The sequence below is a fragment of the Selaginella moellendorffii genome, unplaced genomic scaffold (assembly GCF_000143415.4).
Source record: "Selaginella moellendorffii unplaced genomic scaffold, v1.0 SELMOscaffold_20, whole genome shotgun sequence".
Lineage (NCBI taxonomy): Eukaryota > Viridiplantae > Streptophyta > Lycopodiopsida > Selaginellales > Selaginellaceae > Selaginella > Selaginella moellendorffii.
This window is the reverse complement of record NW_003314281.1, coordinates 1,608,894-1,621,791: the sequence shown is the minus strand read 5'-3', so window position 1 is coordinate 1,621,791 and position 12,898 is coordinate 1,608,894. Positions and strand designations below refer to the sequence as shown.

Here is a 12,898-nt window from a genome sequence, read left to right as displayed (position 1 = left end):
ATAAATATTAAAAATAGTAACAAGGAAAGAATTATATATAAAAAAGGAAGTGCTGGGATGAAATTAAAAGAAATATTATCTACAATAAGAGAGGGTTGGGGGGGGGGGGTTTGGGGATTTCCAAATGTATAGTAGGGATAGTGGGTAGGTTGGGCATGGTTGACCAACCTGAGGCATAGTCTAGCTCTTGCTTGCGTGCCTGTCACTATTCTACGTCCATCTTGGGTCTAAGCCCAAGTTCCATTCTATGCTAGCTGGTGGAGTACCCATATCCTTACGTTAGGCCGCTAGTATGCTGAAATAGTGCTAAACTCCATTTGGCTTTGTTTTGCGTATTAGTCCTGGCATTGGGATACTAGTTGCTCTAGGACTGTTCCAAGTCGCTCCGAGCTCCTGTCCCTTTGCTCCTTGGGCTGTACGCTCGGGAGTAGCTCTGTGGTCCGGTTCTATCACTCCTTGGCTCTATGTTTGGGAGTTTGGCACCGTTCCTTTGTTTAGTGGCACAAGGCCCTGAAACTCGGGTTCCACACCACATTCCTTTGGACAAGTGGCATTTATCACATGGCATAAAGAGGGTTTAGGTTTTGCTTCGTGGTGTTATCCTATGGTAAAGCACCATAGGATAAAGGGTAAAAACTTTATGCACTACATTTGGTATCAGAGGAAAACATCTAAGCAAGTACTATACAATGAGATTAGGCAACTAGTTTTGTTACATACGCAAAGATGAAAACGATGATTACACGTTTGGGTGCAAAGACTTTGCAATCATTCCTTGGGTATAGATCTTAGTTACCTTTTTGTACTAGAGTAATAAGCTTTTGCTTAGGCTCATAAGTTGGATGTAAGATGTTCCATTTTACACGAGTTTGTGCTTGGGCTCGTGAGTGTGGTATATTAGCAATTCAAGGTTACACTTTGAGTTGGGAGGATTAGTGTTAGCCTATCAGTGGTTCTATGAGTTATTCCTTGTACCATAGGTGAAAGTAAACTTTCCCTGAGTTTGCTATGAGTGGCAAATAGGCTGGTCCATAGTTGTTTAGCATGGCACTAGTGGATCCTTCCTAGGCATGATTACGAGTGGATCAATCAAGACTGTAGGGATTAGTCTATTGGTTCAAATAGTCATTACCATGCTCTTTCATAAACTTTTCTTGGATTGGACTGAAGGCAGTGCAAAAGCAAGCTTGAGGTTTAGTTAAAGATGAGACCGAAAAAAGAGTTGTTAGGGATGAAGGATCAAACACATAAATCATTTTCTCTTCTTGGAGGGATGATTTGTAACGAAAAGTGACTCATTGCTCGTGTTCACAATATGCAATCAAGAGTCCTTACCTTGATGCATATTGGAAGTGATGGTCTTACAAGTGGTGAGTTATGGGATGGATAGTGGTGAAACGCTAAACCATTTTGTCTAGGCTTGCTATTGAAAGACTTGGGTTGCAATGCTCAATTCTTTTCCGGGGAACTTTACTATTGCTCCTTGAGTAACTTGGTGTTGGATTAGTTTTGAGATTGGTCGAAAAGAGAGTGGCATGAGCTCATCCATGTTGTGAACAAAAGTTAGTGGTGTTGGGTGTTGTAAATCTCTATCGGTAAAGTGTGGCATTTGTGTTGCATTTTGTCGAATCGAGTTGGCACTTAATACTTACATAAACTTTGTAGTAGTGACATGGGCATTGCTCATAGTGTTGCTTGATTAATGATCAAGTTATTGTGATATTTATATCATATCTATGTGATAATGAGCAATGTGTTTACAAAGTTGTTTGGTTAAATGATGATCAACCCCAAAGTAGTTAATAGTGAAGCTAGTCTATTTGCACGAAGTAACATTATAGTAGCTTTAACTAGATTCTCGATAGTGGTCCATTATGCTAAGCTTAAGTTGGTTCCTTGTTCCTTGAAGGGTTTGCTCATAAGGTGTTGGAAAGGGTTATAGCATTCACGTGCTATGGCTTGTTGGTTTATCTATTAGCACTTCGAGTAGATTGTTGGATGAAGAAAATGTGTGGTTGGGGCATTAATATCACTAGCACTTCTGTTAGTGGAAGTGGTATTGTTATTTCGAGCGATGAAGAATTTTCCTTAGACCTTGATTTTCCATGTCATTTTCCTTGTTAATGTTTTGGCTTTACATTGGATCTTAAAGGTGGTTGAAGAAGAGTGTTAATGCAATTTGGATATTTGAAGATATGGTCTTCGTGATCAAATCTGGGATGTTCCTTTTGTATATTGTAGATGTCGGTGTTAGATATCAGAAAAATGGGCAAAAGATGTTCAATACTTAAGCATGCTATTGGGTCATGAGAATTTGTGTTAATGTGAACCTATGTGAAGTTGTTAGTAGAAGGAAGTTGGTTGAGTCTTGAAAGCTTGCATTCCTGGACTGAGAGTCATTCTTTCTCTAGGATGGAAAATTTTTCAAAAAATTTCTTAGGCTTTTCCAATGGCTGATCTGTTGATCACTTTGCTCGAAAACCATTTTGTTTTCGAAAGCCAATGCAAACTAGTGAAGGGGTTGAAGTTGGCTTTGGTTAGCTTAAACCTTAGTAGGTAGTTTGTATGATGTAACCTGAAAAGGATGTTAATTTTTGGGGCTAAGGCAATTGAGTTGGATAGAGTCTAGTGTTGGTGTAGAAAAGTGGCCGTTGCGGTTTTTTAGAAAGGTGACCCTTATGCCTTTCTTCTATAGCATTCTGCTTGGTGGTAGGTTGCATCTTGCATTTTGTTAAGACTCTATGAGAGTAGTGAGCTCTCATTGATTCTGATTTAGTCTCGGTGGCCTTGTGCCTTGGCTGAGGATGGTGATGTCCAACTTAGTTGTTTAAGGTTAAGATGTTGGTACCCGTACTATAGCTTTGTCTATGAGGAGGTTGTGTACCGATATGAGTTCATCTCATGGTCTTCACTTTAGTTTCAATTGAGTGTTGATCATGCATAGCTAGCCTATTCAAGGCATGCTTAGAGATATTGGCTAAATGCATTAGTGAGTTTATTTTGGTTAAGTTAGATTTGAGTGGTCATTTAGTTTGTGCTTGCTCGTAAGCCAATATCTCATATCTGGGGTATTATGTTCATATTGAACAAGTATATGACTTGATAACATGAGTTTAGTGTTGGGTCTTGTGAAGGCAAGTTGAAGAGTGATTATTAATTGCTTTGCAACTAGTGATTGCTTGTAGACTTTGTCGAGGACTGTTGACACTTGCTTCACTTGATGATGATTTAACAATGATAGACTTGCTTTACCGGATAGTGTTGCGGAGGATCATGTCGTTTGCATTACATGGATTTTTTTTCATGTTAGCATGTCGATTCTTATGTTGATATCATTTGGTTGCGTTTAGTTCATAGTGTTGGGTTTCATTGAGTCTTAGACGTAGTGAATCATTCATTGATGAAGTGTTATTTGTAACTGAGTTTTGCTAAAGGATTAGTCTCAGATATTGACTAAAGTATCTTTAACTTTGGTTAGCTTAGTTGTTAGAGAGTTTTGGGTGGTGATTTACTTTTGCTTTCTTTTAACTTTGTTTTGGTGTTGATGGCACTGAAGTGATGCCTTGTCGTTGATAATATTGATATTGAAATTCGAGTGAAATGAGATGTCTTTCTTTATGATTGATATTGAGTTTCATTAGTCTTGATGAAGATAGTGTTGATGATTTGGCTAAAGTTCTATATTATTGGCATTCATGCATTTGCTAGTTAGCAATTATGTTGACGTTCAAATGAGCTGAGTGGCAAATTGAGTTAGTTGTGTTCTAGACAAGATTGTTTAGTAGAGGTTAAGCTTTGGCTTTTCCTTGAAAAGTGATTCAATCATGGACTATACTATCTTTATGAGAGGAAGAGTTAGTGATCAATATTAAAATGTTTGAATCCTTGTGAGATTTGAATTGGGATATATTGATCATTGATGATTCTTCTTGAGCTTATTATAAAGTGAGTTATGTCTTGCTATAGATGGATTCATGGAAGATCGTTTAGTGATCACTTGTTGAGCATAGCTCTATGGTGTTTAGCTTTTGAATTGATGTAAATATACTCTTTATTAGCTTTGGCATTATGAAGTTTAGCTTATGGATATGTTGAGGAGGATATTGTGGGTTGCACCGTGATTTCTTCTTTAGCATTAAAGTTGGTTCATATGAGACTTGTGATCATTGTTAAACAAGATATGGGTATAGGCTTCTTCGAGCTTTTGGTTTCTTGAGTTTTTATTCTCATTTTCCATTTGTTAAAAGTTGTTGGGGAAGGCATTTTTGGCTCTTTAGCTTCGATATTGAAGTTAGCTTTTGCATCTAGCAATCATTGGTGATGATTGACTATCATCTAGGATAGTTAATTATCCTTATCAAAAAGTTTTGTTTGATTGTTGTTGATATAAAATGATTCGCTATTTTTCGGGATGGTGAATTCCTTCTTTGATAATGATTCTGCATATCTCTTTTTGATGGGATGATTAATGATCTTTTATGATGGTTAATTGTTCTTTTTGATGGCTTATGGCTTTACGCAATACCATATGTTCTTTGTGGTTTGCTTTGGATTGGTTTATTGGGTTTGAGACATTAGCAGGTTCATTTTGTTCTGTTGATTATTGCTCAAGTTAGTTCTGATAGATTGGGATGTTATTTCTTTCGGGTGATATATTTGTGAGCATTTTTCTTGCCAGTCGATAATACTTTATGTTCTTTGAGTTCTCTTTCATAAGTTGTTTGGCATTTTGTCTGTAATTTTTGATAGTTAAGATTTATCATTGAGTTTACTTGATGATACCCTTGCTATTGAATTTTTGTTGGATGGTGATTCTTGTGTTTACCAATTATGATGATCTTGGTGATTCCTATACTGTAATACTGGTTTATCAGATGATAACTTACTTGGAATACTTTTGTTTTCTAATCTAAGCTTTATTCACTGATAATTAAATCTCTAAGATATCATTGTTTATGACTTTGATATAGTCCATATATTGATCTTTGAGTTTGGGCTAGTATAGGTAGACTGGCTTCGACACTTCGTGTGCATGTTAAAATCTTTAGTCATGGGGTAACTACTGTCGACTGGTCACATAACCCACCTCTTTGTCGATGTACCTTATTCCGTTAAAAGGGCATGACCGTGTAAACAACTCTAACTGCCTATTTACAGTAGTCTATCTAAATCTTACTGGCAGATTTGGTTTCTTTGCTCAAGAGGGTTAGGGCCTCTGGCTTCTCTCTCTATGTCCTTGGGGGTAGGGGCGTATCACACTTTTGTAAGCTGGGTGACTCCCAGAGTAGCAAGGGTGGCTGACTCTATTGGTCATTTCCTTGTTGGCGACGGCCGGAAGATGTCTGAGCCGGTAGCACATTCATGTTAGACAAAGAGATTGCCTCCTAACTCATTTAAGTCGGTGCATTTCTCACATAGTGTGATCACCGTGAACTTTTTTTGGAGTTGTTTCCTTTGCAGTATTCTAGACTGGAGTATGCATTGACAAGGATGTCAATCTTCCATAAGGGGGGAGAGTGTCGCGAATGTGACTTTAGGTATCAAAAGTTATCTGTCAGCTAGTCTTTACAGACACTCTTTTCTTACTACCATGATGGCAGGAGGTCGGTATTGCTAGTTCCCTTTATCAACCCTTTTTATTCAAGTGTTAGTTTATTGGGCTTAGCACCTGTACCTAGCCAGATGGATATAAGGTAGGAACTCCTATGTGTTTCTAGCTGAGCATACTTGGTCTGGCTCTTAATTCTTTTTTGCTCTGTCTTGCACTGGCTTGATAAGAACCTTCGCATATTGAGACTAGTCCCTCAATATCGCTAGATGATAGCTTACCGTGTCTACCAAACACCTTCGCTATCATGCCCTTAATGTTAGTCTCATTTCGGTCCCAAATGTTATTTGTGGAAAGTGTCTAAATTTGCTCATTTGGCATATCTACGGAATGTAGAATTGTTCTAAACACAATGGTGTTCGTCCCGTATCAAAATTTGCAATCTAGGAACATTCCATATTTAGTAAATTTCAAGCTTGTCCCAGAAATTAACTCCTGATACTAAGGGAGGTTTGGGATGAAAACCCAAAGCGTGTGTTCCTCAAGGGAAATGTATAGTAGGGATAGTGGGTAGGTCGGGCATACCTAACCAACCTAAGGCATAGTCTAGCCCTGCTTGCATGTCTGTCCTTGTTCTGCATTTGGCTTGGGTCTAAGCCTAAGTTCCATACCATATTAGTTGGTGGGGCACTTATATCCTCGTGTTAGGCCACCGGTATGCCGAAATAGTGCCAAACTCCATTTGGCTCTGTTTTGTGTGCTAGTCCTGGCAATGGGATGTTAGATGCTCTAGGACTATTCCAAGTCACTCTGTGCTTCTGTCCCTTCGCTCCTTAGGCTATATGCTCGGGAGTTACTCTGTGGTCCAGTGTCATTGCTCATTGGCTCCATGCTTGGGAGTTTGGCACTGTTCTTTCGTTCAATGGCCCAAGGCCCTGAACCTCGTATTCCACACCACTGTCCTATGGACACATAGCATGTGATACGTGGCATATGACACATGGCATCTATCACGTGGTATAAAGAGGGTTTAGGTTCTACTTCGTGGTGTTATCATATGGTAAAGCATTATAGGATAAAAGGTAAAAACCATATGCGCTACAATTATTTTGTCAAATGATGAAGAGTTTTCCCTAAAACTTGTTTTTTCATATCAATTTTCTTACTAATATTTTAACTTTATACTAGATCTTGAAGATAATTGAAGAAGAGTGTAGCTACAATATAGATATTTGAAGATATAGTCTTTATGATCAAATTTTAAGTATTTATTAGCATTTGTAGATATTGTTGTTAGATGTAAAATATATAAATATGTTGTTGGATTCTTTATATGAAGTTATAAATAAAAGGAAATTGGTTGAGTCTTGAAAATTTACATTTCTAAATTGAGAGTTGATTTTTGGATGGAAAATTTTCAACAAATTTTCTTAGGCTTTTCTAATAGTGGATTTGTTGATCATTTTCTTAAAAACCTTTAGTGAAGAGGTTAGAATTGACTTTTGTTATTTTACACCTTAGTAGGCAGTTTATATGATATCAACTGAAAAGGATGCTGACTTTTGGGGCTAAGGAAATTGAGTTATATAGAGCTTGGAGTTGGCGTAGAAAAGTGGCTAATGTGCTTTTTTAGAAAGATAACTTCTATGCCTTTCTTTATAGTATTATGTTTGGTGGTATGCACTTTGTATTTTGTTAGACTCTAAGAGATATAAAATCTTATTGATCTTGATTTGGTTTTGGTGGCCCTGCACCTTAGTTAAGAATGGTTATGTCCAATTTAATTATTTGCAATTTAGGTGTTAGTAACTATACTATAACCTTGTCCATTAAAAGGTTATATACCTATATGAGTCCATCTCATGGTCTTCACTTTAATTTCAGCTAAATGTTAATCATTTATAGCTAGTTTATTATAGTGCATATAGTTTTCACCCTTTATCTTATAGTGATAACCATGGAGCAAAATCAAACCTTTGTATAGTGCATGTAATTATGGGATGAGATTTAAATATACTATCACCGTATATCTTTGGAACTTTAGGGGATAAATGGGGATAAAATAACCATTAAGGGCTCTCTCATCAAGCAATTATTCTTTCTCAGTTGGTTTAAGAGGAGAGAGATAGAGTGCACTACACCTTAGACATATAAACTAAGAGCAATAGAGTAGAACTTGAGTTTCAAAACCTTAGGCCACTAAATGAAAGTACGAAGCTAAACTCTTAAATATATAGCTAAGGAGTGTATGAAATTGAAGTATGGAACAACTCTTGAATGTAGAGCTCGAGGAGAGAAGAGCACATAGTGTTATTAGAACAATCCTAGAGTTTTTAACATTCCAATGCCAAAACTAGTATGCAAAATAAAGCCAAATGGAGTATGGCACTATTGCAGTATATTGATAGCCTAACCTGAGGATATAACTAATATGGTATAGAGCTTAGGCTTGGACTTAAACCAAATGTAAAATAAAGACAAACATGCAAATCGGAGTTAGATTATACCTCAAGTTAATCAGCCAAACTTACCCACTATCCCTATTATATATTTGGAACCCCCTTGCCCCTTGCCCCCCCCCCCCTCTCTCTATCAAGGGTTAGGCTTCCACCCTAGTGTCAAGAGCTGGTTTTTGGGACAATCACAAAAACTTATGGAATGGTGTTAAATTGTGAATTTAAAAGCGAAAAAAGCACTATCTTGTTTAGGATAATTTCTACATTCTATAGATATGCATCACTATCATATAACACATGGGGGAATGATAATGAGAGTGTTTTAGCAAACATGGTAAACTATCACTTAGTGAATATTGAGAAACCAAACTCAATATTGCAAAATGTCTCAACACTAGTAAATGCAAGCCAACGAATGAGTTTCTTTAATAAAGTCAAGTATGCTTGATTAATAGCACTTAGGAATTTTGTCTTTATACTCTTCTGACCAAATATATATATGAGGACCAATTTCTCAACTAGTTTGGGTGAAGATTAATAGAGTCTAACAATATTGACCTCCTACCGTCATGATAGTAAGGAAAGAATATCTAAAAGGACTCGTTGACAAGTAGCTTTCAATACCTATAATCATATTTATAACACTTATAAATTCTTTAGTCATGCTCAAAACTATTGACTAAATATGTTAGTGAGCTTATTACAGTTTGATTAGACTTGAGTAATAATTTGGTTCACACTTATCTATGTTCTTATATGTTATACATGGAGTATTACTTTTCTATTAAACAAATATATGACTCAATAATCTAAATTTAGTGTTTTAGCTTTGCAAAATGAAGAGTTAGTGATTGATATTAGAGTTATTGGTTCCTTATTGAATTTGAGTTTGGATTATGATTCTTAATACGTTTGTTATAAAATGAGTTATGTTTTGATATGAATAGATGGATTCAAAGGATTGGTTTAGAGATCACTTATTGAGCATAGCTTTATCATACTTAATTTTTAGATTGATATAAATATGCTCTTAATTAGCTTTTGTATTGTGAAATTTCAACTTACTGAAGAGTTGAGGAGGATATTATGGGTTGTACTATGAATTTTTCTTTGGCATTGACATTAATTGATGTGAAACTTGTGATTGTTGTTATATGAGACTTAATTATAAGTTTCTTTGAGCTTTGGTTATTTGAGTTATTATATTTATTGTTCCATTTATTATGAGTTGTTAAAGAAAGTATTTTGTCCAATATTGAAGTTAGTATTCACATCTAGAAATCATTGGTGATAATTAACTATCATTTAGGAGAATTAGTTATTCTTATTAGAGGTCTTGACTCACCAACAATCCTAGTCATCCTGGAGCTGGGGTGTTGTGTCATGTAAGTTGAAAACCCATCCCACCAGCCAAGCTGTAGTAGAGGAACACTAGTATAAGAGAAATAGAGTAGGACCACTTGGCCCCTTTGTCGGTGACCCACTAGTGTTAAGCTCAATTACAGTGTGATCTACAGGGTTAAGATAATACTATCACCCTTTAGCAAGTTGGTTTAGGGTATAAAGGATAAAATCCATCTTTTGCATAGTAAAAATTTCTCTCTTTAGCAAGTTGGTTTAGGGTATAAAGGATAAAATCCAGGTTTGATATCTTTTGCATAGTAAAAATTTCTCTTTTTGCAGTTCAGGGCACAGCAATATCTTTTGCTTAGTAAACATTTCTTCCTTTGTAAGTGCAAAAAGAGGAAACAATGTTCTTCATGGTACAGGTTTGAGGAAGTGGTTCGCAAGAACACCACAGCTCTACTGAGGAGGTTTTGTGGATTTGCCTGTTCGAGACATGATCATGCCTTATGGTGGATTCTCTTATGAGAAAACAAAATGAGGATAGGCAACTCCACAAGAGTGTTTTCAACGAAAGGATAAAAAACTCTACTGCTGGACTTGCACGAGCTCACAACCATAGAGGACGTCGCACAGTCAGGTCCAATGCCATCGAGCTGCAAGCACAGCGTTCCAAGAATACAACACTCGGAGATGTATGGGAAATGTGGAAGCATGGAGGGTGTGAGGGAGATGTTGTAGAGGAGAGACAAGCAGTGTGGCCAGAAAGAAGCTCTCAAAGCGATGTTTTCCCGGACACGAGTGCTGCGCCAAAAGTTCACGGGTGCTTGGGCGAACTTGGCATCCGGCATTGGCACTGCGCTCGTCAAGGGAGGTACAAAAGTCTGGACGTTGCGGGGGAAACTTTCGATCAGATTGAGCGGAAAGACGTAGCAACGTGGACTGTGATGTCTTGGAAGCAGAAGACTTTGGTGGCTTTCCAGGAGATGCTCATGCTTCCCAACAAGGTCACATTTCTGGCGCTGCTAAGCAGTTTGGCTTTGCCAGAACAAAGCTCCAGCAAGCTTTCCGCCTCTTCAACAGGATGCCGTGGAACTTGGTGATTCCGTCTCACGCCCAGCACGGATTCGCGAGCGAGTCACTGCAGTCCTTCCAGAGGATGAACCAGTCCAAGGAATGAAACCGGATCATCGCATCCTGCGGCCACAGTGGAAGAACGGTCTTCACTTAAGCGTCTCTGCGTGGATGTCTGTCTTGGAATCTGGATCTGCAAAAGTCCGTCGTATGTCATGCTTTCCTTTGTCATCGATCGATCATTCCGGCTTGAGCGTTTGTGACACTGGCCAACATCTTCACTCTCAAGAAGAACGAACGCTCTCGCTCTTCACGGACCCGATAACAATGAGACTCATTGTTCCTCCCAGGCCCTGCCGCGTGTTCCGAAGCTCGAGCTACGGTCCTCGAGAAGACGTCAAGAGGGAGATCTTCATCATGGACGGGGTGGTGACAAAGCAAATCAGGCCGTGGCAGCTGCATGAGGAGCATGGCTTCTCCACCCTCGAGTACGTGAAGCAGGAGGCACGGAGCCCGTTCCTCATGGCCGGCCGAGTGGAACTTTGCGGTGACACTTACACCGTCCGACTGAAAGACTTGGGAGTTGAGTCGGCAGCCGTCCACGCAACGACGAGCTGCGTCAAGCCATGTACGATGTTCTCCAAGGCTCTGCATGATCTGGGGCTGAATCTCAAGTGGAAGAGTGTTGTTCGAGTCAACAAGCTGGGGCTGTGGAAGATTATGAGACGGTCTGGGAAAAGGGCCACACTCCCCGGGGCTTTTATGCACATTGCCTCCGGGACGTGGTCGACGAGAGTGGCGAGTTTTCGATCTTGTCGGACCACCGGGGTCAACATCTTTACTTTAGACGTAGAATTTTATCAACTTATCGTCTCCTTTAGTTGCATCCACTGGAGAACATCCTCCAAGGCCTGTGCTGTGCACGAGTAATGGTTCCTCTGGAGCCTTCTGCGAATCTCGTATCCCACGGATCCAACGTCGCGAGCGACAGGTCCCCGAGCGGTGGCCTTCAAAGACTGTTTGACTTTCATTGACTACCCATGACATTGAGCTCAACTAGTCTGGAAATGGATATCAGTGGATGAAAACGGCAACGTGTGGAACACGTTGTTCTATCCAATTTTGTGAAGCTCTTGTTCTTCAATAAAATGTAGAATGCAGGAAGAACAAGAGCAACAGAAAATGGAGAAAGTGGAGATCGTCTTTTGGTTGTTCTTTGCTCTAGGCCTCTCGCAAATGCTGGGATCCTCCTCCAAGAACGAGGCGGATGTTCTTCTCGAGTTCAAGAAGGGTATAAACGACACACAAGGCACTCTTCTTGACTGGAACCCGGGCAATGTTGCCAACATGTGTGTTTGGGCAGGAATCTCATGCGATTCTTCCACCAGCGTCGTCTCGATCAGGCTTACATCTCTCCTCTTGCAGGGAAGTATATCGCCCTCGACACAGCTCAGAGAGCTCAACTTGTCACGTAACTATTACATGTCCGGTGAGATTCCCAGCGAGATCACAAACTGTTCTCTCCTTGAGGTGTTAGATCTCTCCTACAATCTCTTCCAGGGCCGGATTCCAGGCTTCTTGGGACGGCTTCAACGTCTACGCCATCCTTCCCTGGAACTATTACAACCAGGAGATTCCTCGAGCCTGGCAAATTGCTCGTCTCTCAAAGTCATTGATCTCTCGAGAAACCAGCTTGGTGACCGCATTCCGGAGTCCCTGGGTCAGCTTTCCAGGCTGCAAAATCTCTCTCTGGCTGAAAATTCCTACATGCAGGCCTCGTCCAGCTCCACCTCGCGATTCCTGGGCCGAAGAACCCTGCGGCGCATCCCCGGATACTTGTTGCCGCCGCTGCTTCCCGAGGATCTGTGGAACACTGCCTCAGAAGCTTGAGCAATTGCTGCTCTCCCTTCTCACGCATCGAAGTTTCTTAAAATTGTGAACGTGTTACGTCTGGCTAAAACCAGCTGACATCGATCCCACCTGAGATCTTTGGTGGGGATGACTGCGCTCTTGAAGCAATCGACATGTCCCGCAACAACTTGTCCACAGTAATTCCGGAACCTTTGGTGGACTGCCTGTCCCTGGTGGATCTATCCGTTAACAATCTACAAGGAGGCCTACCGAGTGGAATGGCAAAGCTCCGGAACTTAACATCCATGATCGTCTCAAGAACAACTTGACTGGGCCTTTGTTTCCACAGGTCGGCTCACTGGAGAAGCTGAATACTTTGGACCTTCATGGAACAGGTTCTCAGGAGCCTTGAGGGAAGACTACTCCCCAGGTTCGTCGATGCGGCGACTCGATCTCTCTTACAACGAGCTCTCTGGCAAAGTTCCTCCAGGCATTGGCAACTTGTCAAAGCTCACGAGGCTTGACCTTTCCAGTAACCATCTCTCCGGTGTCATTCCTTCGGAGCTTGGACGCTGCTCTTCCATAACGCTGCTGGACCTGTCAAGCTTCCAAAGACGATGGACAG

At 40.1% G+C, this 12,898-nt stretch overlaps 1 protein-coding gene across 1 annotated transcript; it reads left to right on the top strand.

Annotated features, from left to right (window-relative positions):
• The first annotated feature begins 11,351 nt into the window (after positions 1-11,351).
• Positions 11,352-12,312, top strand: LOC112347193 (probable LRR receptor-like serine/threonine-protein kinase At4g36180). Its single transcript, XM_024677659.1, has 2 exons — positions 11,352-11,413; positions 11,577-12,312. Exons 1-2 carry the CDS (start codon positions 11,352-11,354, stop codon positions 12,310-12,312), a joined length of 798 nt encoding a protein of 265 aa, XP_024533427.1.
• Positions 12,313-12,898: the final 586 nt, after the last annotated feature.